This window comes from Somniosus microcephalus, chromosome 5 (assembly GCF_052327205.1).
Source record: "Somniosus microcephalus isolate GS21.2 chromosome 5, FLI_Smic_1.0, whole genome shotgun sequence".
Classification (NCBI taxonomy): Eukaryota; Metazoa; Chordata; class Chondrichthyes; order Squaliformes; family Somniosidae; genus Somniosus; species Somniosus microcephalus.
In genome coordinates this window covers 69,917,396-69,939,578 of record NC_140991.1, presented here as the reverse complement: position 1 = coordinate 69,939,578, position 22,183 = coordinate 69,917,396, and the positions used below count along the sequence as shown (strand labels likewise).

The following is a 22,183-nucleotide window of genomic DNA, read 5'->3' as shown; positions in this document are numbered from 1 at the left end:
TGATACTCCCCGCTCCAATGCATTGGAGAACCAATGCAATGTGCTATCAAGGTGCCATTTAAAACTTCCCAATTGATTAAGTTAGCAGGCAAAGTCAGCCCTGTCCAGCATAGCCCTTCTGGATCAGCTAGAGTACGACTGGGAGTGATCATACAGAGATCTGTTTCACCGAGTGTCCTGCTCTTTGCTCATGGAAGAAGGGTGCTTATGGGTGGATTAAAATTTTAAAAAAAATTTCCTCAAATGTTCAGTCCAGCACAATAGGCATGTATCTGTTCACAATGTTCGTTTGTTTTGCTGTAATGTAGAAAGATCCACATTCTGTTCCTATTTATTTTCCTCTCGCCCTAGCAGACTGCCACCACCCTCCTCCAAACTAAGTCACAAATGAAAGGGAGGAGGCTGTATTAATGCTTGACTGAAGCAATTTTATTTAGTTAAAGGTGGGGCACCTAATGAATAAGATACCTAAAATAGTAGCTTTGGGGTACAGTGCACCAGTGTCATAACAACAATCCAAGATTCAGCACATCTTTATTTAATTCTGATAGCAGAAAAACACATCAGTTTGTCCTCACTAAATTCAGTAAGTAAAGCATTTTTGTTAACACCGAAGGAAGTAACTTTGTACTTACAGCAGAGGGAGGGCTGAAGGACCATGTATCAAATTTACAGATTTTTTCCCTCACTGTTTTCTGTAACTGTATCTTGGTATTGTTCCAAATGGCTCCAGGAACTAAACTCTCTGGACAAACCTAAGTCACAGCTGGCTGTAGCTTGAGTGTTTAAACCTCAATGTACAGGTTCATAAAAGCCTACATTTCTGCTTCTCCATTATTGCGAGAGTCTGTTTGTTGAAAGAAATAATAATGATGGCAAGTTTCAAGTGTGCACAAAAATACCTCTGGAGATTAATAACTATTCTCATAAGTGTTCACCAAAGAAGCCCATTTAATAGCCCATTAATCATAAAACTACGACCGTCTAGCCAGTGTAATTGTTATACCAAAGTTATTTCAACTACTTATTGTAATTTTTGTGCTAAAACATCTCCATATGAAATTCCATAACTGCATCTTTAAAAGAAAAGATACTGGGAAATCTGTTGCATACTTTAGAAGTGAGTGAGTTATGAAATATAAAGCAATATAAATGATGAGCTGGTGTTTAAATAGAATTTCATTTTGGCAGTGCTTCAAGTTTTCTTTTTTGAAGATGCTTGAATTTGACTTGGGTGGTCAGATAGAGCATTGCAAACAAGTATTCAATTGTTAAATTGTTTAAGCAATACAGTAACTGGATTTGATGAACTGTTAGCTTTACTGGACCAGATCTCAATAGATTTTCCCAAGGCTGGATCAGTGAAATTATCCTGTGCATAGCTGAGTTATCCAAACCAAGTAGGTCCCACATCGGTCCGATCACTGGTCTTGGCCGAGTTAGCTGGTTTCAGTTAGGACAGTGGTCGGGTTGGTACAATTGGCCTCTGGATTAGGGAGGGTGAAAGGTCAACCAGGGTTTCTGCTTCTGATAACTATCCTGTGACCCTGCTGTAAGTGTGGATGTCAGCTGAGGACATGATCAGGGTCGGTTGTGATGCTCCCTGCACTCAAATAGCCTGTTGACTCCTCACTGGCAAGTTTCACACACAAATGATGACCACTTGGGCGAGGTACCAGTGAATGCCTGGTGCTGGTGAATGAACATAAGAAATACGATCAGGAGTGGGCCATTTGGCCCTTCGAGCCTGCCCCGCCATTCAATAAGATCATGGCTGATCTTCCGCCTCACCTCCACTTTCCTGCACTATCCCCATATCCCTTGATTCCCTTAATATTCAAAAATCTATCGATCTCTGTCTTGAATATACTCAACGACTGAGCCTCCATTGCCCTCTGGGGTAGAGAATTCCAAGGATTCACCACCCTCTGAGTGAAGACATTTCTCCTGACCTCAGTCCTAAATGGCCGACCCCTTATTCTGAGACTGTGACCCCTGGTTCTGGACTCCCCAGCCAGGGGGAACATCCTCCCTGCATCTACCCTGTCAAGTCCTGTAAGAATTTTGTATGTTTCAATGAGATCACCTCTCATTCTTCTAAACTCCAGAGAATATAGGCCTAGTCTACTCAATCTTAGGGTTGCAAAATTCTGGGAATTTTTAAAAGAGGAAACTTTCCATGGGAATTTTCGGGAATTTAGGGAATTTATGGGAATTTTGAGTTTTTTTGCACACTGATGGTTTTTGTCTCTGACCCTTATATTATCTTTGTCGTCAAAATAGACATACTGTTCCATACAAATAAAAACAGGCTTTCAAAACTTTATTTAGGTTATAAACTTTATTGAACCCCCACAAAAAAGACCCATCTAAAATAAAATAAAAAGAGCGTCAGCTTATTTAGCCTGTAATTTGTCCTTATTTTGTCCCTTTGAGTCTTCTACTCATGAGTCTTCTGAGTCTTCTTCTCCTCATTGCTCCTCCTGATTCTCTGACTCTGGCTCTGACGTGTCCATTTCCTCCTCTGTGTCAGTGTCTAGCTGTGTGGTGGACACTTCTGTATCTGGCTCAATAAGTTGTAGGTTCGCCCGGATAGCCACCAGTTTCTCCACTCTCTTAGTCAGCCTGTTGCGCACCTTTGTATGCGTATTCCCAAAAAGTGACCAGTTGCGTTCAGAGGCCGCTGATGAAGGTGGGATTTGGAGTATCACCGATGCAATAGGTGACAGGGCCTCAGATGCACAAAGTCCCTTCCACCAGGTATGTGCACTGATATGCTTGCATGATTCCCATATCCCATCCCCATTCCAAAGACCTTGCTTGGTAGAGAACTTTGCCAGACTTCCCAGAACTTTGCCCACATCCAGATTGAGATGGTGTGAGAGGGTAGAAATCACACTGTAAGCGCTGTTGATCTGTTCTCCAGAAAGTATTGGTCTCCCAACATGCTTTGGGTCCAGCATGTATGCTGCAGCATGAATCGGCTTGACACAAAATTCTTGACGCGTCTGTATGAATTGAACAATTGCCTTCTCCTCTGCTTTGAGCAGCAGGGATGTGGGTAGGGCAATGCTGATTTGTTCTTTTAAATCAGTAAAAAGCCTGAGAACATCTGACAAGACAGCGTCATCTCCTTCAATCTGAGCAATTGCAGATGCTACTGGTGAGAGTAGTTTAAGGCTGCTAACCACTCTCTCTCCCAAAACACATCATCCAGCAGTATTTTCTTGATGGTGGTTTCCATATCCCCAGACTGGGACATTGCCAATGGTGGTTTCCATATCCCCAGACTGGGATATTGCCATTTCTTGCAGCGACTCCTTACCCTCCAGAAGGCTGTTGTACATTATGACAACACCACCCCATCTAGTGTTGTTGGGCAGCTTCAGTGTGGTGTTCTTGTTCTTTGTAATTTGCTTGGAGTTGTAGGTTGCTGCAACTACCTGTTTTCCCCTGACATACTTAACAACTTGCTTGGTTCTCTTGTACAGTGCTTCCATGGTTCTCAAACCCATGATGTCCTTGAGCAGGTTAAGCCCATGAGCTGCACACCCAATAGACGTAATATGAGGGTAGGCCTCCTCCACTTGAGCCCAAGCAGCCTTCATATATTCGCAGCATTGTCAGTAACTACTGCAAAGACCTTTTGTGATCCAAGATTGTTGATGACCGCTTTCAGCTCATCAGCAATGTATGTGCCTGTGTGTCTGTTGTCCTTCGTGTCTGTGCTCTTGAACACTGGGAGAGGAGTGGAGACGATGTAGTTTATGATGCCCTCCCCTCGTACATTTGACCACCCATCTGAGATAACTGCAACACAGTCTACCATCGCTATCGTTTCTTTGAGCTTTCCTTGGACTCTGTTATACTCAGCCTCCAGCAAATAAGCATGTCTGGTGGGAGGACAGTATGCAGGGCGAATAACATTGAAAAATCTCTTCCAGTACACATTGGCTGTGAGCATGAGGGGTGAGCCTGTTGCATATACAGCTCGAGCAAGGCACTCATCTGCATTCTTCTGGCTATGGTTATTCATTGTATCAAAGAACCTTCCAAGTGGGCCAGGAGTTGCTGATGATGAGGAGCCTGATGCTGAATGAGAACCATCATCTTCTTGAATGGAAGCAGAGGAACTCTGGGCTGACTGCTGTGAGCTTTGAGTGAAGTTGTTGCATTTGGATAAATGCTGCTGCATCTTTGTGGCATTCTTTACATATGGCTTTCTACAGTGTTTGCACATGTACACAGTCTTTCCATCTTTAATGCCTGGGGTAAAATGCTTCCACACATCTGACGGTAAACGTGGCATTGTTCTATGCAGAGAAATAAAGGGCATTCACCTCTGTGTCGAACTGCGGTCGATCAGCACGATTGCAACAGGGTGAGTACATTTTTGCTGATGCTCCATGTGATGGAAGCACGACCTGTACACACACGACACGACATCACCAATAGTGTATTATTTTGTATATTTTAAATTGAAGGACAACAGAGTTCAACAAGTAACTGGTTTATTTGGTATAAAGTCTGATTTACTTACTGCATCATCACAACATCAGCAGAAAACAAAATGACTTCCCTCAGGACCCCTAACCTGGATCTTAAAAAAAACTATAGCAGTCTTACAGATGCCTTCAGGCCAATCACAATTCGATATGCAAATATTACAAATAGAGGGAGCTAACTGCTCATCCAACCAATCAGGACACATTTGTTCACAGTCACACACAAAACTTGTAATTATTAAAACAAGCCAAGTAAGAAGATAAACATATATTGATTAAGAAATTCCTTAATAATTAAGATTCCATCTCTGTTAGTAATTTTAAGAGAGGACCTGTGAGGGAAAAAAAAGAAATACAAAAAAAACAATATTATGCTAGCATGTGCTTTTTTGGGCAAAATTCCCAAGCTAAACTTCCCGTGGAAAATTTCCGGAAATTTACCGGAAACTTTCCACCCCTTTGCAACCCTACTCAATCTCTCCTCATCGGACAATCCCCCCATCCCAGGAACCAGTCTGGTGAACCTTCGTTGCACTCCCTCTATGGCAAGTATATCCTTCCGTAGGTAAGGAGACCAAAACTGTACACAATGCTCCAGGTGCGGTCTCACCAGGGCCCTATATAATTGCAGTAAGACGTCTTTACTTTTATACTCAATTCCTCTTGTAATAAAGGCCAACATACCATTTGCTTTCCTAATTGCTTGCTGTACTTGCATGTTAACTTTCAGTGATTCTTGTACAAGGACACCCAGGTCCCTCTGAACACCAACATTTCCCAATCTTTCTCCATTTAAAAAATACTCTGCTTTTCTATTTTTCCTACCAAAGTGGATAACTTCATATTTCTCCACATTATACTCCATTTGCCATGTTCTTGCCCACTCACTTAGCCTGTCTGTATCCCTTGAAGCCTCCTTGCATCTTCCTCACAACTTACATTCCCACCCAGCTTTGTATCATCAGCAAATTTGGACATATTACATTTGGTCCCCTCATCCAAATCATTGATGTAGATTGTGAATAGTTGAGGCCCAAGTACTGATCCTTGCGGTACCCCACTAGTTACAGGCTGCCAACCCAAAAATAACCTGTTTATTCCTACTCTCTCTTTTCTGCCCGTTAACCAATCCTCAATCCCATGGGCCCAATTTTGTTTAATAACCTCTTGTGTGGCACTTCATCGAATGCCTTCTGAAAATCCAAATATACCACATCCACTGGTTCCACTTCAGGAGAGGTGAGGGGGAGAAAATCTGGTGGTGAAAACCTCTTTCTGTTTCTCCACAAATTAATGTGCCATTGCGTTCTCTTCCAGTCATGTCCATTATTTCTTTATTCCCAAATTTTGCTTCCCATTGTTTGCCTCTTGAGAGAGCAATAACTTGCATCTTGCCCAATGGTCCATTCCACATATGAGCCTGAGCCATTTGACTGTAGATGACACCAAAGCTGAGTGGTATCCTATCCACACATGCACACTTACCAGTAGGAGTCATTGATAGCAAATGAGCAGAAACACTATATTTGATTTCCCCTCCACCTCACCTCCCTTTGTTTCTTCAACAGTCCCGGGATACTGAGTCCAATGGTAGTACCATTCCCATGGCCCAAATAAGGTAACTTAGCACAGACCACGGTACAAACATGGGAATTCCTTTGTCTGCACGCCCGCATGATGGCTCAGATTCTTTAACTGGGTAACCGTTACATTTTATTGCGATTGGGGGTGGTAGCACCGGAATAGTCCAGCAAGATTGGTGGGGGGAGAAGGAAGTGATGCTCAGGAGATCCTACTGCCCCGATTCAAATAAATGTTACCGTTAAAGGACTGTGGCCAAGTTTGTAGCAGCATCAGCGTGATCAGCTCTAGCAGTTGGCCATTAATGAGACCAACTGGCTGAGTTACGTCCGCTTTTAGTTTGTGGGGGTGAGTTTCCACGAGGGGTTCTCCTGCTCATCCGCCATAACTTCAGCAGAAGAACCACAAAAACTTCGGAATATGGAGTGAACACTTTTTATGCTTTGTCCGGTGTTTCTGTGGCTCTTTTGTTGAAGTTACAGCGGACAAGTCATATGGGCGAACCACAGTGGAAATTTACCCCTCCCCCCCCACCCCAAGAAGCTAAAATAAGCATGCTCTGCATTCTTAAGTCATACCTCCTACTAGGCAGCTGTGGAGCAGCACTGACGGCAGTTGTAGAGTAGTCCATTGCTCCAAACTATCCTACAGTCCTGCCTAAAGGGAGATACATGGAGGAGGCAGTTATGCAAAATTAGCTTTTTTTCATTTAGCCAACACGAGGGAAAAACCTACTTAACCGCATCCTCACTAATCTACTTGTTGCAGAAACATCTGTCCATGACAGCATTGTGCGGTGGTCTCTGCTACCAGTCATTGTGGAGACGAAGTCCTGCCTTCACACTGAGGACACCCTCCATCGTGTTGTGAGGCACTACCACCGTGCTAAATGGGATAGATTCAGAACAGATCTAGCAACTCAAAACTGGGCATCCATGAGGTGCTGTGGGCCATCAGCAGCAGCAGAATTGTATTCCACCACAATTTGTAACCTCATGGCCCGGCATATCCCTCACTGTACCTTCAAGCCAGGGGACCAACCCTGGTTCAATGAAGTGTGTAGAAGAGCATGCCAGGAGCAGCACCAGGCATACCTAAAAATGAGGTGCCAACCTGGAGAAGCTGCAACACAGGACTACATGCATGTTAAAAAGCGGAAGCAGCATGCTATAGACGGGGCTAAGCGATCCCACAATCAACTGATCAGATCAAAGCTCTGCAGTCCTGCCACATCTACTCGTGAATGGTGGTGGACAATTAAACAACTAACAGGAAGAGGAGGCTCCATGAATATCCCCATCCTCAAATGATGGTGGAGCCTAGCACGTGAGTGGAAAAGACGAGGCTGAAGCATTTGCAACCATCTTCAGCCAGAAGTGGCGAGTGGATGATCCATATCGGCCTACTCCGAGGTCCCCACCATCACAGAAGCCAGTCTTCAGCCAATTCGATTCACTCCACGTGATATCAAGAAATGGCTGAGCACACTGGATACAGCAAAGGCTATGGGCCCCGACAACATTCCGGCTATCGTGCTGAAGACTTGTGCTCCAGAATTAGACACGCCTCTAGCCAAGCTGTTCCAGTACAGCTACAACACTGGCATCTATCTGACAATGTGGAAAACTGCCCAGGTATGTCCTGTCCACAAAAAGTAGGACAAATCCAACCCGGCCAATTACCGCCCAATCAGTCTACTCTCCATGATCAGCAAAGTGATGGAAGGTATCATCGACAGTGCTATCAAGCGGCACTTACCGATAACCTGCTCGCTGATGTCCAGTCTGGGTTCCGCCAAGACCACTCGGCTCCTGACCTCATTATAGCCTTGGTCCAAACGTGGACAAAGGAGCTGGATTCCAGAGGTGAGGTGAGAGTGACTGCCCTTGACATCAAGGCAGCATTTGACAGAGTGTGGCATCAAGGAGCCCTAGTCAAACTGAAGTCAATGAGAATTGGGGAAAACGCTCCACTGGCTGGAGGCATACCTAGCACAAAGGAAGTTGGTTGTAGTGATTGAAGGTCAACCATCTCAGCCCCAGGACATTGCTGCAGGAGTTCCTCAGGGCAGTGTCCTAGGCCCAACCATCTTCAGCTGCTTCATCAATGACTTTCCCTCCAACATAAGGTCAGAAATGGGGATGTTTGCTGATGACTGCAGAGTGTTCAGCACCATTCACAACTCCTCAGATAATGAAGCTGTCCATGCCCACATGCAACAAGACCTGGACGACGTTCAGGCTTGGGCTGAGAAGTGGCAGGTAACATTCACGCCAAAGAAGTGCCAGGCAATGACTATCTCCAACAAGCGAGAGTCTAACCACCTTCCCTTGACATTCAACGGCATTACCATCACCGAATACCCCACCATCAACATCTTGAGGGTCACCATTGAACAGAAACTTAACTGGACCAGCCACATAAATACTGTGGCAACAAGAGCAGCTCAGAGACTAGGTATTCTGTGGCGAGTGTCTCACCTTCTGACTCCCCAAAGTCTTTCCACCATCTTCAAGGCACAAGTAAAGAGTGTGATGGAATACTCTCCACTTGCCTGGATGAGTGCAGCTCCAACAACACTCGAAGCTCGACACCATCCAGGACAAAGCAGCCTGCTTGATTGGCACCCCATCCACCACCTTAACATTCACTCCTTCCACCACCGGCATACAAGATGCACTGCAGCAACTCGCCAAGGCTCCTTCGGCAGCACCTACCAAACCCGAGACCTCTACCACCTAGAAGGACAAGGGCAGCAGGCGCATGGGACCACCACCAGCTCCAAGTTCCCATCCAAGTCACACACCATCCTGACTTAGGAGTATATCGCCGATCCTTCGTTGTCGCTGGGTCAAACGCCTGGAACACCCCACCTAACAGCACTGTGGGAGTACCTTCACCACACGGACTGCAGCGGTTCAAGAAGGCAGCTCACCATCACCTTCTCGAGGGCAATTAGGGATGGGCAATAAATGCTGGCCTTGCCAGCAACGCCCACATCGCATGATTGAATTTTTTTTTTAAATTGAAAGGAAAAATTTTGTTCCTTGCCTTTTAGTTAATTTGGATTTACTCCCCATTTGTTACGGCTATGAGCTCCTCCCGAGAGTCTTAACATTTTCTATTCCTCACACAACACGCACCATCTTGTTCCATGAAAATGATCTGAGGAGTCTTGAGCTTTGCTGACAGAATTAATGTGTCAGTGCTGTGAATCATTGGAGAGACTCCATATTCCATACACTTATTTGGTTTGCATTTATCTTCAATACGCTGACAACCCAGAATAATAATACCAACAAGATTGTTCAGCTGAACAACTTTTACTTCACCCAGAAGTTAGCACAGTAGTGAGACACACCTCATTAACAGCCAGACAGGCTTTCATTCCTCTACATTACAATCATAGTTGCATTAAAGTGATGGGTGTGCCTTGCTTCAAGTTGCATTTTATTTTGCGCAGTACTTTTTTAGTCTTTTTTTGAAGAGACTTTAATATAAATACCCCCTTGAAGTCAAAGGCCTAGAAATTCAGTTGGTAGCGCCAACCGCTAGCGCCTTAAGAGGGCGATAAGTGGGGCGCGAAGCGGCTAGCGCCCGGGCGCGGCACGATCTGCGCCTCTCGTGAACTTGAGTGAAGATTTAGTGGCGGCGCAAAACCGCAACGCCCACTCAGCTGCGCGCACAGATCCTGATGTCATTTCATGGTGTAACGCCCTTGGTGTGCCCCGAACTGGAACTTTAGTGGTTGAGTGGAACGGTTCCCAGTCGCTGTGGGGCTGGGGGGGCGCTATTTAAAGAGGACTCTTCCTGCATTCTTTGTGGTAGCCATTTTGGACCACTCCTGTGTGTGAGCGAGGACAGAGAGACAGAGAGAGATATTTGCAGAGCGATAAAGGGAGAGAACTTTCTGCTTTGACTCCGCTCGCACAGGCACTTCTGGCTTCAGCCCAGAGCTTTGCAGTTGGATTGATTTTTCAGTGCCAAAGCCTTGAGTGGCCACATATAATGGGGGCTGCAATGGGTGGAAACGTTGGGTTTCTCCATTGCATTGAGAGGGCTCAGAGACACCGAGAGAGAGTGCCAATCATGGCCAGACGGAGGAGGGCCAACAGGCATTGGCACAGGAGGCCTTACCCTCCCAGGGTATACCGCCAGCACTTCTCCTACCTCAACATGTCTGAGGAGCAGTGCATTCGGAGGCTTCGATTCAGAAGGGAGGTGGTCACTGAGATCTGCCACCTGCTTCAGAGAGATCTGCAGCCTCAGCTGAGGAGCAGGACATTTGTGTCGGTGGCAGTGAAAGTGACAGTGGCTCTCAACTTTGATGCCACCGGCTCCTTCCAATCCGCCACTGGGGACATTACCAATGTCTCTCAGTTCGCGGTGCATTGCTGCATCTGCCAGGTCACGAATGCCCTCTTCAAAAGGAGACGTCTGTACATTTCCTTCCCCGTGACCCTGGACAAGCAGCAAGAGCGTGCAATGGGATTTGCAAGAATAGCAGGCTTCCCCATGGTCCAGGGTGCCATTGACTGCACGCATGTGGCTTTTTGGACGCCTCTAGTTAATGCCGAGGATTACCGCAACTGGAAGGGGCTCCATTCGTTGAACGTGCAGTTGGTGTGTGACCACAGGCAGCTGATACTAGCTGTCAATGCCCGCTTTCCAGGCAGCAGCCACGACGCCTTCATCCTGCGCCAGACTTCTGTGGCAGACATTTTAGAAGCCCCGGCTCACCCAGGAGGCTGGCTTCTCGGGGACAAGGGCTATCCTTTGTGCACCTGGCTGATGACCCCGCTCTGTGTGCCCACCACCCCTGCTGAAGAGCGATACAATGCCGGCCATCAAGCTACCAGGAACATCATTGAGCACACAATTGGCGTGCTAAAGCAACAGTTCCACTGTCTGGACCATTCCGGGGAGCCCTACAGTACTCGCCTGAGCGAGTCTCCCATTTCGTTGTAGTGTGCTGCATGCTGCGCAACCTGGCTATCCTCAGGACTTAGCCACTGCCAGCAGACATTGGAGGAGCACCAAGACGGGAGGGAGGCACAAAGTGCAAGGGCCATCCGTCAGCGGCTTATTGCAAGTCGGTTCTAGGCCCTCTCTCGGGGAATGGCTTGTGCCATTGAAAGAACATGAATGGACCCGCTCCGCAAACCCTGAGCCGGTTAAGGCAACAAATAGTTCAAAGTGCAAACATGCACAATCTGAATAAAGACAATTATTTAGTTAACGAACTCTGCCCTTCCCGCATGACAAACAAATACAGAGAAACCCCAAAAAAACAGTCAGACACATAACTGGCTCTCTCAACCTGGAGACAATGAACAAAAGAGTTAAACAAAAATGGCCATGATCCTCAGCCTTCACAAAAAAGAAACACAACATTTTGCCACACCTCCTACTTTTTGGCCTGCGAGGGTGATCTGCCTCGCTTGCGAGATTGGCCCCTTCCCGCCCTGCAGCTCCTCCGCAATGGGACCCCAGTGGCGGCAGCAAGGCTGGGGGAAGGCTGCTCAGGGTCAGATAGTGAGTCGGCAGATACCCTTGGGGGATGGCCTGGACCAGCTCTGGGCCTGGAGGGCCCGGCTGCTGACTGCTCCAACTCTGCTTGGGCGGCAGCAGTCTGTCCTACAGGTGGTGGCAGCTGCAGTGGAGGAGTGACAGTGTTGGCAGCAGCAATGCTGCCAACCTGACAGAGCACAGGCACTCCTTGGTCGGACAAGACACTGGCACTCGCACGGGGCAGCACTGAAGTATGCGCAGCAATTTGCTGAAGCACAGACTGCTGGCCTGCTGCAGCGCGGCGAGGGCCCCGGCAAATCCTGGCCGATCCAGCGAGGGTAGCCCTGATCTGTGTCTGTATCAGACCAGCCAGTGACTGCATGGCACAACTAAGCACTTGGCTGGAAGCCGCATGTGCTGCACTGACGTCCTGCTGACTCCTTGCCTGTGCAGCCCCGAATTCCTGTACACTCCTTGCCAGTGACTCTATGGAGTCATGGTGTGGAGATGCCAGAGTTGGACTGGGGTGGACAAATGTAAGAAGTCACACAACACCAGGTTATAGTCCAACAGCTTTATTTGAAATCACAAGCTTTCGGAGCGCTGCTCCTTCTTCACCTGAAGAAGGAGCAGCGCTCCGAAAGCTTGTGATTTCAAATAAAGCTGTTGGACTATAACCTGGTGTTGTGTGACTTCTTACATCTATGGAGTCAGACATCCTTGCCATTGCAGCCATGAGCTCAGTGTGCCTGCGCTCCACCTGGGCGCCCATTTCACCAAGGAGCCGCACCTCCTCTGCGTTCACTATAGCAGGACTGGAGGCCACACTCGCCCTCCGGGGAGAAGGCCGCCTAGCTTCCCTACTTCCTTCCCCCCCCCCCCCCCCCACCCCACCCCCCCCCCCACCCCACCACCGGGCGTTGCTCCAGCCCGCTGGGCCCCGGAGCTTCACCCTCCTCAGACCCTTCCTCCAGGGAAGACGTGTCCCCATCATGGCCATGGGTTGCCTCGGCTAAGGGTGGCACTGATGTTCCGGCTTCCTCTTCCTCGCCTTCCGATTCACTCATGGTGCCAGCTTGAGGGCCCGCCTCCTCACCTGGCGAATCAGCATCTGAAAGCAGGGAGGTACAGAGTTGCTTTAGTGTGAGGACAGGGCGGCAGCGAGGGAGGCATGAGTGCTGCAATGCACTGCATTGGTTCGATAGTGGCAAAGGATGCTGGTGTGAGGCACAAGTGGAAAGAGAGGGGTCAAAAAGGTGATGACCTTACCATTGCTGTCCAGAACGGGGTCGGCATCTCCAGTGGCGACGGGGCCAATCAGCCGGCCTGCCATAATCCATTCCACTCGCTGCTCCAGATCGCTGAGGTCTTTAAGTTCAGGATGACCTCCCCCGGTCCATTGCTGTTGCCTCCTATTGTGGGCCAGCTTGCCCTGCAAGAGAAAGGACAGGCTCTGAGTACAGTGTGAAGCCCTGATCTTGCCTGCACTGTCTCCTATGGTCGAATAGCCCTGACAGTGTGTAAAGTGGTGAATGTGCATGTGATTTTCATGAGAGTCCCATAGGTGTTGGATGAGGGCTGGGCATTGGGGCTTTCAGGACCCTTTGGCCATAAAGTGAGGTGCACATGCAGGGATGAGAGGATACTGGAAAGGGTACTCACCCTGACAACCCGAGTGAGGTCGTTGAACTTCTTCCTGCATTGCATTGGGGTCCTAGGGACCATGCTGCTGGAGGTCACTCTGTGTGCCACCTCCCTCCAAGCTTTTCTATATTCGCTGGGCAGCGGCCTCCTGCCACTGTCAGGTTCTGGTTGCCACGAACGTGCACGTTGCTGTTTTTTATTGCGGCAGGTTTCGTGGCTTCAGACTGTCCCGCCGTTGAGAAGCAGGACACTTCATTAACATATCTAAATGCACTTGAGAGCCCGATTATATAGAATTGACTGCTGCGCAGGTTTCCCAGGGGTCAGGAAACCCGGCAGTGAAAGGGAGGCGGGAGCTGCCAACTCCACAATGTAATTGCCTTTTACGGCACTCCTTGTGGGCTAGGAGGAGCAGGAGTGCACCCCCGGCCCCTCAAGGAAGCTTTCTGCCGATCGCGGCCTTTCTCTCCCCTAGCCCGATCACCCACCTCTCTTCTCCGCCCCCTCCCCCCCCCCCCTCCACTCCAACCCAAATGTTCTCTCTCTCACCCCCATCGCAATGTCCAATCTCTTTCCGATGCCCGACCTCCCCCCACACCACCCCATCGATTGTTGGGGACTGTCCCCCAAGGATCCCTGCTGCAACTTCCTGCTTCTGGCTTTTCTTCCCGGCTGCGGCCAGGCTGTCCATTTGGATAGCTGCCGGGCAGGAAACGGATCCAAAAAGTGATAGTGGTCCTGCCATTAGGTTCGGCCTCCCTGTAGATATCAGGGCCAAACAGTGTGGAAACAGTGCTTTGTGGAATTGCTGAGAGTTGCCCTTCATATTCTAGACTCTGGATTAGTAGGTTCTGTAAGTCTGATTGATCGTTTTGCATTAAGAAAGCATTGGTCCTTGGTTATTAATAGATAAAAGTGACTGGTTACAATTTTCAGTTTGTTTTTATTGAAGTTTTGCTTTTCTACCACTTGAAATGATGATGATTGCAGACAAGCCCCCTGATATGAGAAAGTATGTTCTTGCTTTCCTATTCCATAACATTTATTACAGTATACTGCCTATGAAAGTCTCTGGCTTTGCCCATTATATTTGAGCCTTACGCTAAACCAGCTATTTTCTCCATCTCTCAAAGGCATTAAAATCACTTCCCAAAGTTCAAATAAATATTGAGCAGCAGAAGGGCACAAAATTCTATTTAAAAGCAGTATAACCCATCAGACCAAAGTCGCACAGGTGGGTTATTTTCATATGATTGGATTTCCCTGGGATAGGGTTGATTTATGAGGATTATTTCAGAGGTCTGAAAGGCCTATTACTTCTAAGCTGTGATTGGATTTTTCTTATAAATGGCCAAACTCCTTCAGTCTATCTGCCGTTAGAATGACATTCAATCCTTTTTGCAATTAGAGTTTTAAAAATAAATTCAAGTATGTAAAGATTTTTAGATTTAAGTATTATTTGTACATACTGTTGAATCTGTTTTTCCTTACTGTTGCCATGTATGTGTATAACGTCTTACACAATCCACCGTTACCTCACGTGTTTTTGCCAATTTTTGTTGCTAAAGTATTTCACGCAATGAACAGACTGCTGTGAGCACACTGTGAACAGTATGAGTTGGTTCTTTCAGTGAAGCTGCAAACTGTCAGTTTTTTTATTACCTAGTTAGATTTATAGAGCTGTATTGGCTCCAAATGCTAAATACCCTACTAGCACCATCACCACCAGGAGCCCACTAACTCCACCTCAAGGCAACGAGAGATGGACAGTAAATGTGGCCTGGTCAGTGTTGGCTTACATCTTGAGAACAGGGATAAAAATATCTGAAGTTAATGGGTTTTACCTCTTGGGGGTATGGTATTGTCTTGAATGTTGCATGCTAAAATATGATCTATTATTTAAACTAGAATTGACTCAAAATACAGTTGTCTAAGGTAAATTGCAATATGTTGTGCGACAAGAGTGTGAAGGTAATGAGTTCCATTCTGAACTTCGATTCTGTTTCCTCAGGGTGTTTGTGGGACAGCTCTTTAATATAGTCTGACTTTAATGGGGTATTTATTCCAAATAGCCGCTAGTACTCGACTGAATTATGGCTCTTTTTATTTAGGGAGAGAATGAAGGCTATGGAGAAGCAGATCGCTAGTCTGACGGGCCTTGTTCAGTCTGCACTGTTCAAGGGGGGCAGTAGTGCCAAAGAAGTTCCTGGGTAAGAGAGAAAGAACAGTTCTGCACCTCTTACAGTATCTGCAATGTGATTTGAGCTAATTTAAGAATCATGATAAATAATTGTATTTTGATGTAGAAAATGGAAATTTGACATGTTTAATTTGCTGTCGTCCTCTATTTCAGTGAGAAGACAAAAGCTACATCGCACAGCAGCATTTCTGAGGCACGAGGTACTTTTTCTTCATCCCCAATTCGTGGCCTAATTAAAGCTCTGTCATTTTCTAAAGCTTCCATAATGTCTACATTTATTGTTCAATGAGAATAAAATGCTATTGCCGTGCATTCCCACCTTTCACACCCAAGAGAAAATGGACAGGTCAAAGTTTGAGATTAATAGTAATTTTAATCCAGGAGTTAAAAATGATCTTTTGAAACTTGTTCATATTCAACAGTCTCCTCTTCTAAACTACCAGAACAGGAAGACATGGTTTAATGTTTCATTTGAAGGACAGCAACCCTAACAATGTGGTACTCTTATCAGTACTATACTGAAATGTCAGGCTCGATTATGTGCTCAAGCCCTGAAGTGGTGCTGAACGACAAACAACTGACTTTGAGGATAGAGTGCCACCAACTGAGCAAACGTGACATAAATGCACACACCCCCATAACATGCACGCACAACCTTGCAGGTTGGATGTGTGCTTCCTATTGGCAGCAGACAATCTAGAAAAATAGATTCAACCACTTAACAAAAAATACACACCCACGCATTCAAAATAAAAATCAAAAACCAACCCAAACACCTCTGCAGCATCGTCAGTCTGAGATGCGGGCCAATTTGGAAGGTACCAGAATGTTTTTTGTGATAATTGGTATTGTGTGTGCACAGATGTTTTTGCACTCTCTACGTTGAATCTCTTTTTTGTTTTGTGATTTTTATTTAAACTTTAGTTTTTATTGAAGTGCCTCGGTGTAATGAAATCTGTTTGTCTTGCCTGTATTCGTTTTGCACTCGTATATTACCCTCCCCCACACGGTGTATAGTTTCACTTCCTCTTTCCTGACTAACCTGGAAGGTTCCAGGTCTTGGCTCTTGGCTCCGCCCCTGACTTCTCTTACTTAAAGATCCCAGGATCTGTAGGACTCATTCCTGTGAGCCAGTCGGTGTGTTGAGATGTTGTTAAAGTCTATAACTTCTAGTTTTGTGGTTATTGAAGGCACATCACTCGGAATCTGACCTGGGCAAAGTTTGGGTTATTCCTGTGTCATCCGAATCAGCCCAAGTATAGCTGTTTGATTGCTTGCCCCTGCCTGACACTGCAGCTCAATTCTTAAGCTTGCAGATGGCAGTAACTGAAAATGTAATAAAATTCAGCTACATATATCTGTCTCTTGATTGCCCCTTTCCTGGCTTGGGATGAAAGCCTAGCTGCTTTTATTCCAGAACTAGCATTAGTTCAAAATAAGTGTGCACTTGGCAGCTTGTTTTGATTTATTTAAAATATGAGCTCTGAACTATTTCTAGATATGATTGCTGCCGAGTCTCTGATATTCTTTTTAAAACATTCAGAAATTGTGTATTTATCGCCAGTTACTAAAGTGCATCAATATAATCTATTCACTTGTGCACTTCAATTTTCCTGTTTGGGAACGCTGAAGGGCTACAACTACATGATCGTGCAGTTTTTTTTGTGTCGTCAATCATATGAGAATATAAGAGAAACCAGTATTTATATGGCTCAGTCAGTCAATGGGGAAGAGTGGTTATCCTGTTACAGAAGTAGGATTATGCAGTGTTTTGCAGCAAGGCTTTCTATGAGGTAGGTCGTGACCAATCCTACAGATTCCTTTTGAAGAAATAACAGAGAGGAGATAGGTAAGGGAAATGTCGTGGATGTGGTTGATGTGGATTTTTAAAATAGCATTTGATAAGGTCCCAAATAAGAGACTTGTAGCAGGTATAATGGCATATTGAAGTGAATATGTGGCCATGTGGAAAGAGAGATAGTTGGTGAGCAGAAAGCAAGGGATAGTTGGTGAGCAGAAAGCAAAGGATAGAGGTAAGAGGTTTCTCTGACTGGCAAAATGTGGTGAGTAGGATGCCACAGGGACCTGTATTGGGGATGTTCTCAGTTACTATTAGCACCTATCATCTGGGCTTGGAAACTGAGGGAACAATATTGACGTTTGCGATTGGCATTCGTGTAGATTGGTCATGTGGAGTAAAAATGCCTAGGCAGATCAGATGGGCTGAATAACCTGTTTCTTTGTTAGAATTAGAGAATTGTTCAGCACAGAAAGAAACCATTTGGCCCATCATGCCTGTGCCAACTCTTTGAAAAGAGCGATCAACTTAGCCCCATTTTCCTGCCCTTTCCATATATCATTTTGAATTATTTTGCTTTGAAATATTTATCCACTTCCTTTTTAAAAGCCAGTGTGGATTCTGCTTCTACCATAGTTTCTGGTAGGGCATTCCATGTACTAACATGGGCCATGCTAGCATAAAATAAATCCTAACCTCTCCCTTCATTCTGTTGGTGATGATCTTGTATTTATGCTCTCTAGTTACTGACTCATCACCCAGTGAAAATAGTCCCCTGCCCCCCCCACCATCCCCCTATTTACCTTATCAAAACCCTTACTAAATTCTATTCGATTTGCTCATAACCTTCTCTGTTCTAATGAAAAGAACACCAGTTTCTCTGGTGTCTGTAACATTCTATATATTTTCTGTATATAAGTGACCACTGTCATACACTCTGTATGAATAGCAAACTGACTCCTAAGTTGAGGATCTCATCAAAACTTATAACATTCTAACAGGACTAGACAGACTAGATGCTGGAAGGATGTTCCCGATGGTCGGGGAGGCCAGAACCAGGGGTCACAGTCTAAGGATAAGGGGTAGGCCATTTAGGACAGAAATGAGGAGGAATTTCTTCACCCAGAGAGTGGTGAACCTGTGGAATTCTCCACCACAGAAGGCAGTAGAGGCCAATTCATTAAATATATTCAAGAAGGAGTTGGATATATTTCTCACGGCTAAAGGGATCAAGGGGTATGGGGAGAAAGCAGGGACCGGGTACTGAATTTGGATGATCAGCCATGATCGCATTGAATGGCGGAGCAGGCTCGAGGGGCCGAATGGCCTACTCCTGCTCCTATCTTCTATGTTTCTATGACAAGGAGATACTTTGAAATGTGTGCCATTAATGCCATTCGGAGTTATGAAGGCCCAATGGTATTGTATTTTCTGGGGGTTGAGACAGTTGGGTAGTTTAAAAAAAAAAAAAAATGAAATTGTTGCTTATCCCAGTGAGAGACTAACTATCATAGGATCATAGAATATTACAGCACAGAAGGAGGCCACTCGGCCCATCAAGACTGCACCGACTCTTTTGAAGAGCAATCGAGTTAGTCCCGCTCTTTCCCCATTTCCCTGCAATTTTTTCTCCTTCAAATATTTATCCAATTCCCTTTTGAAGGCTGCTGTTGAATCTGTATCTACTAGTTGCGTAATTTTTTTTTCCCTCAGTCGCCTCTGGTTCTTTTGCCAATCAACTTAAATCTGGACCCTCTGGTTATCGACCCTTCAGCCACTGGAAACAGTTTCTCTTTATTTACTCTATCTAAATCCTTCATGATTTAAAACACCTCTATTAAATCTCCTCTTGGCCTTCCCTTTAAGGAAAACGACCCCAGCTTCTCTAGTCTATCAACATAACTGCAATCCCTCATCCCTGGAACCTAAATCTCTTCTGTACCCTCTCCACAGCCTTCGTCCTTCCTAAAATGTGGTGCCAGAATTGGACACAATACTCCAGCTGGGACCGAACTAGTGTTTTATATAGGATTACATAAGATATACGGTGCAGAAACAGGCCATTCAGCCCAAACCAGTCCATGCTGGCGTTTATAGGTTTAGCATAACTTCCTGGCTTTTGTAATCTATTCCTCTACTTATAAAGCCCAGGATCCCATATGCTTTATTAACTGCTTTGTTAACCTGTCCTGGCATCTTCAAAGATTTGTATGCCTTGACTTGTCTGCAGCCTTTGACACGGTTGACCATGCCATCCTCTTCCAATGCCTCTTCACCGTTGTTCAGCTGGGTGGGACTGCACGTGCCTGGTTCCATTCTTAGCTATTTAATTGTAGCCAGGGAAACACCTGCAATGGCTTCTCCTCCCGCTCCCACATCATTACCTCTGGTGTCCCCCAAGGATCTATCCTTGGCTCCTTCCTATTTCTTATCTACATACTACCCCTTGGCGACATCATCCGAAAACACAGCGTCAGTTTCCTCATGCACGCTGATGACACCCAGCTCTACCTCACCACCACTTCTCTCCACCCCTCCACTGTCTTTAAATTGTCAGACTGCTTGTCCAACATCCAGTTCTGGATGAGTTTTCACAGAATCACAGAAAACAGAAAAACCCCACAGTGCAGATAGAGGCCATTTCGGCCCATCGAGCCTGCACCGACACATATCCCACCCGATCCCCGTAACCCCTACACCAACACATATCCCACCCTATCTCCGTAACCCCACACATTTTAATCCCCCTAACACTAAGGGTCAATTTATCATAGCCAATCAACCTAACCTGCACATCTTTGGACTGTGGGAGGAAACCGGAGCACCCGGAGGAAACCCACGCAAACACGGGGAGAATGTGCAAACTCCACACACAGTCACCCGAGGCCGGATTCGAACCCGGGTCCCTGGCGCTGTGAGGCAACAGTGCTAACCACTATGCCACCGTGCTCTCAAACTAAATATTGGGAAGACCGAAGCCATTGTTTTCGGTCCCCACCACAAACTCCGTTTCCTGGTCACTGACTCCATCCCGCTCCTTAACATCTGTCTGAGGCTGAACCACACTGTTGGCAACCTTGGTGTCATATTTGACCCTGAAATGAGCTTTCGACCACATCCGTGGCATAACTAAGACCGTCTGTTTCCGCCTCTGTAACATCGCCCGTCTCCGCCCTTGCCTCAGTTCATCCGCTGCTGAAACCCTCATCCATGCCTTTGTTACCTCTAGACTTGACTATTCCAATGCACTCCTGGCTGGCCTCCCACGTTCCACCCTACATAAACAGGAGGTCATCCAAAACTCGACTGCCCGTGTCTTAACTCGCACCAAGTCCCGTTTACCCATCACCTCTGTGCTTGCTGTCCTACGTTGGCTCCCCGTTAAGCAATGCCTTGATTTCAAAATTCTCATCCTTGTTTTCAAATCCCTTCATGGCCTCGCCCCTCCCTATCTCTGTAATCTCCTTCAGCCCCACAACCACACCCCCCCCCCCCCCCCCGAGATATCTGCGCTCCTCTAATTCTGCCCTCTTGCATCCCTGATTATAATCGCTCAACCATTGGTGGCCGTGCCTTTTGTTGCCTAGGCCCTAGGCTCTGGAATTCCCTCCCTAAACCTCTCCGCCTCGCTACCTCTCTTTCCTCCTTTAAGACGCTCCTTAAAACCTACCTCCTCATCTGCCCTAATTTCTCCTTAGGTGGCTCTGTCATTTTTTGTCTCATAATACTCCTGTGAAGCACCTTGGGACGTTTTACTATGTTAAAGGCGCTATATAAATACAAGTTGTTGTTGTTATTGTGCACAAGCACCCCCAGGTCTCTCCTCTTGCACACCCTTTAAAATTGTACCATTTACTATGTATGGTCTCCCCTCATTCTTCCTACCAAAAATGTATCACCTCACACTTTTCTGCATTGAGTTTCAGCTGCCATGTGTCCACCCATTCCACCAGCCTATGTATGTCCTCTTGAAGCTTATTACTGTCTTCCTCAGCATTTACTACGCTTGCAAGTTTTGTGCCATCTGCAAATTTTGAAATTGTGCCCTTACCAAGTCATTAATGTATATCAAAAACAGCAGTGGTCCCAGTACTGAACTTTGGGGAACACCACTGTATACCTCCCTCCAGTCCAAAAAACAGCCATTCACCACAACTTTGTGTTTTCTATCCCTTATCCAATTTTGTATCCATGCTGTTACTGCCCCTTTTATCCCATGGGCTTCAATATTACAAGCGTAATATGTGGTGCTTTTTCAAACTCCTTTTGAAAGCCCATATACACATCAACTGCACTGCCCTCATCCACCCTCTCTGTTACCTCATCAAAAAACTCAATCAAGTTAGCCAAATATGATTTGCCTTTAACAAATCCATGCTGGCTCTCCTTAATTAGACCATGCTTGTCCAAGTGCCTGTTAATTTTCTTCCAGATTATTGTTTCTAAAAGCTTCCCCCCCACCCCACCCCCGACTTTAAACTGACTGGCCTGTAACTGCCAGGTTTATCCTTCTCCCCTTTTTTGAACTAAGGTGTAACATTTGCAATCCTCCAGTCCTCTGGCACCACCCCTGTATCGAAGGAGGATTGGAAGATTGCAGCCAGCACCTCCGCAATTTCTACCCTCGGCAACCTAGGATGCATCCCGTCCGGATCGGGTGTCTTATCTACTTTAAGTATCGCCAGCCTTTCCAGTACCTCTCTATCTATTTTTATTTCATTCAGTATCCCGGAAACCTCGTTTACCACAGCTTTGGCAAAGTCTTCTTCCTTGGTAAACACCGATGCAAAGTACTCATTTAGTACCTCAGCCGTGCCTTCTGCCTCCACCAATAGTTCTCCATTTTGGTCCCTAATCAGCCCCACCGCTCCTCTGACAACCTTTTTACTGTTAATATGCCTATAGAAGATCTTTGGATTCCCTTTTATGTTAGCCGCCAATCTA

At 46.2% G+C, this 22,183-nt stretch overlaps 1 protein-coding gene across 10 annotated transcripts in view; it reads left to right on the top strand.

Annotated features, from left to right (window-relative positions):
• LOC147117099 (sickle tail protein-like) overlaps nt 1-22,183 on the top strand; it is a 702,547-nt gene that overhangs the window by 598,245 nt on the left and 82,119 nt on the right. For all 10 annotated transcript variants that reach the window (XM_085987756.1, XM_085987757.1, XM_085987755.1 and 7 more), the window contains 2 exons: nt 15,353-15,451; nt 15,595-15,641. In XM_085987756.1, the coding sequence (XP_085843882.1) occupies nt 15,353-15,451; nt 15,595-15,641 (146 nt within the window). The remainder of the gene's footprint in view (nt 1-15,352; nt 15,452-15,594; nt 15,642-22,183) is intronic.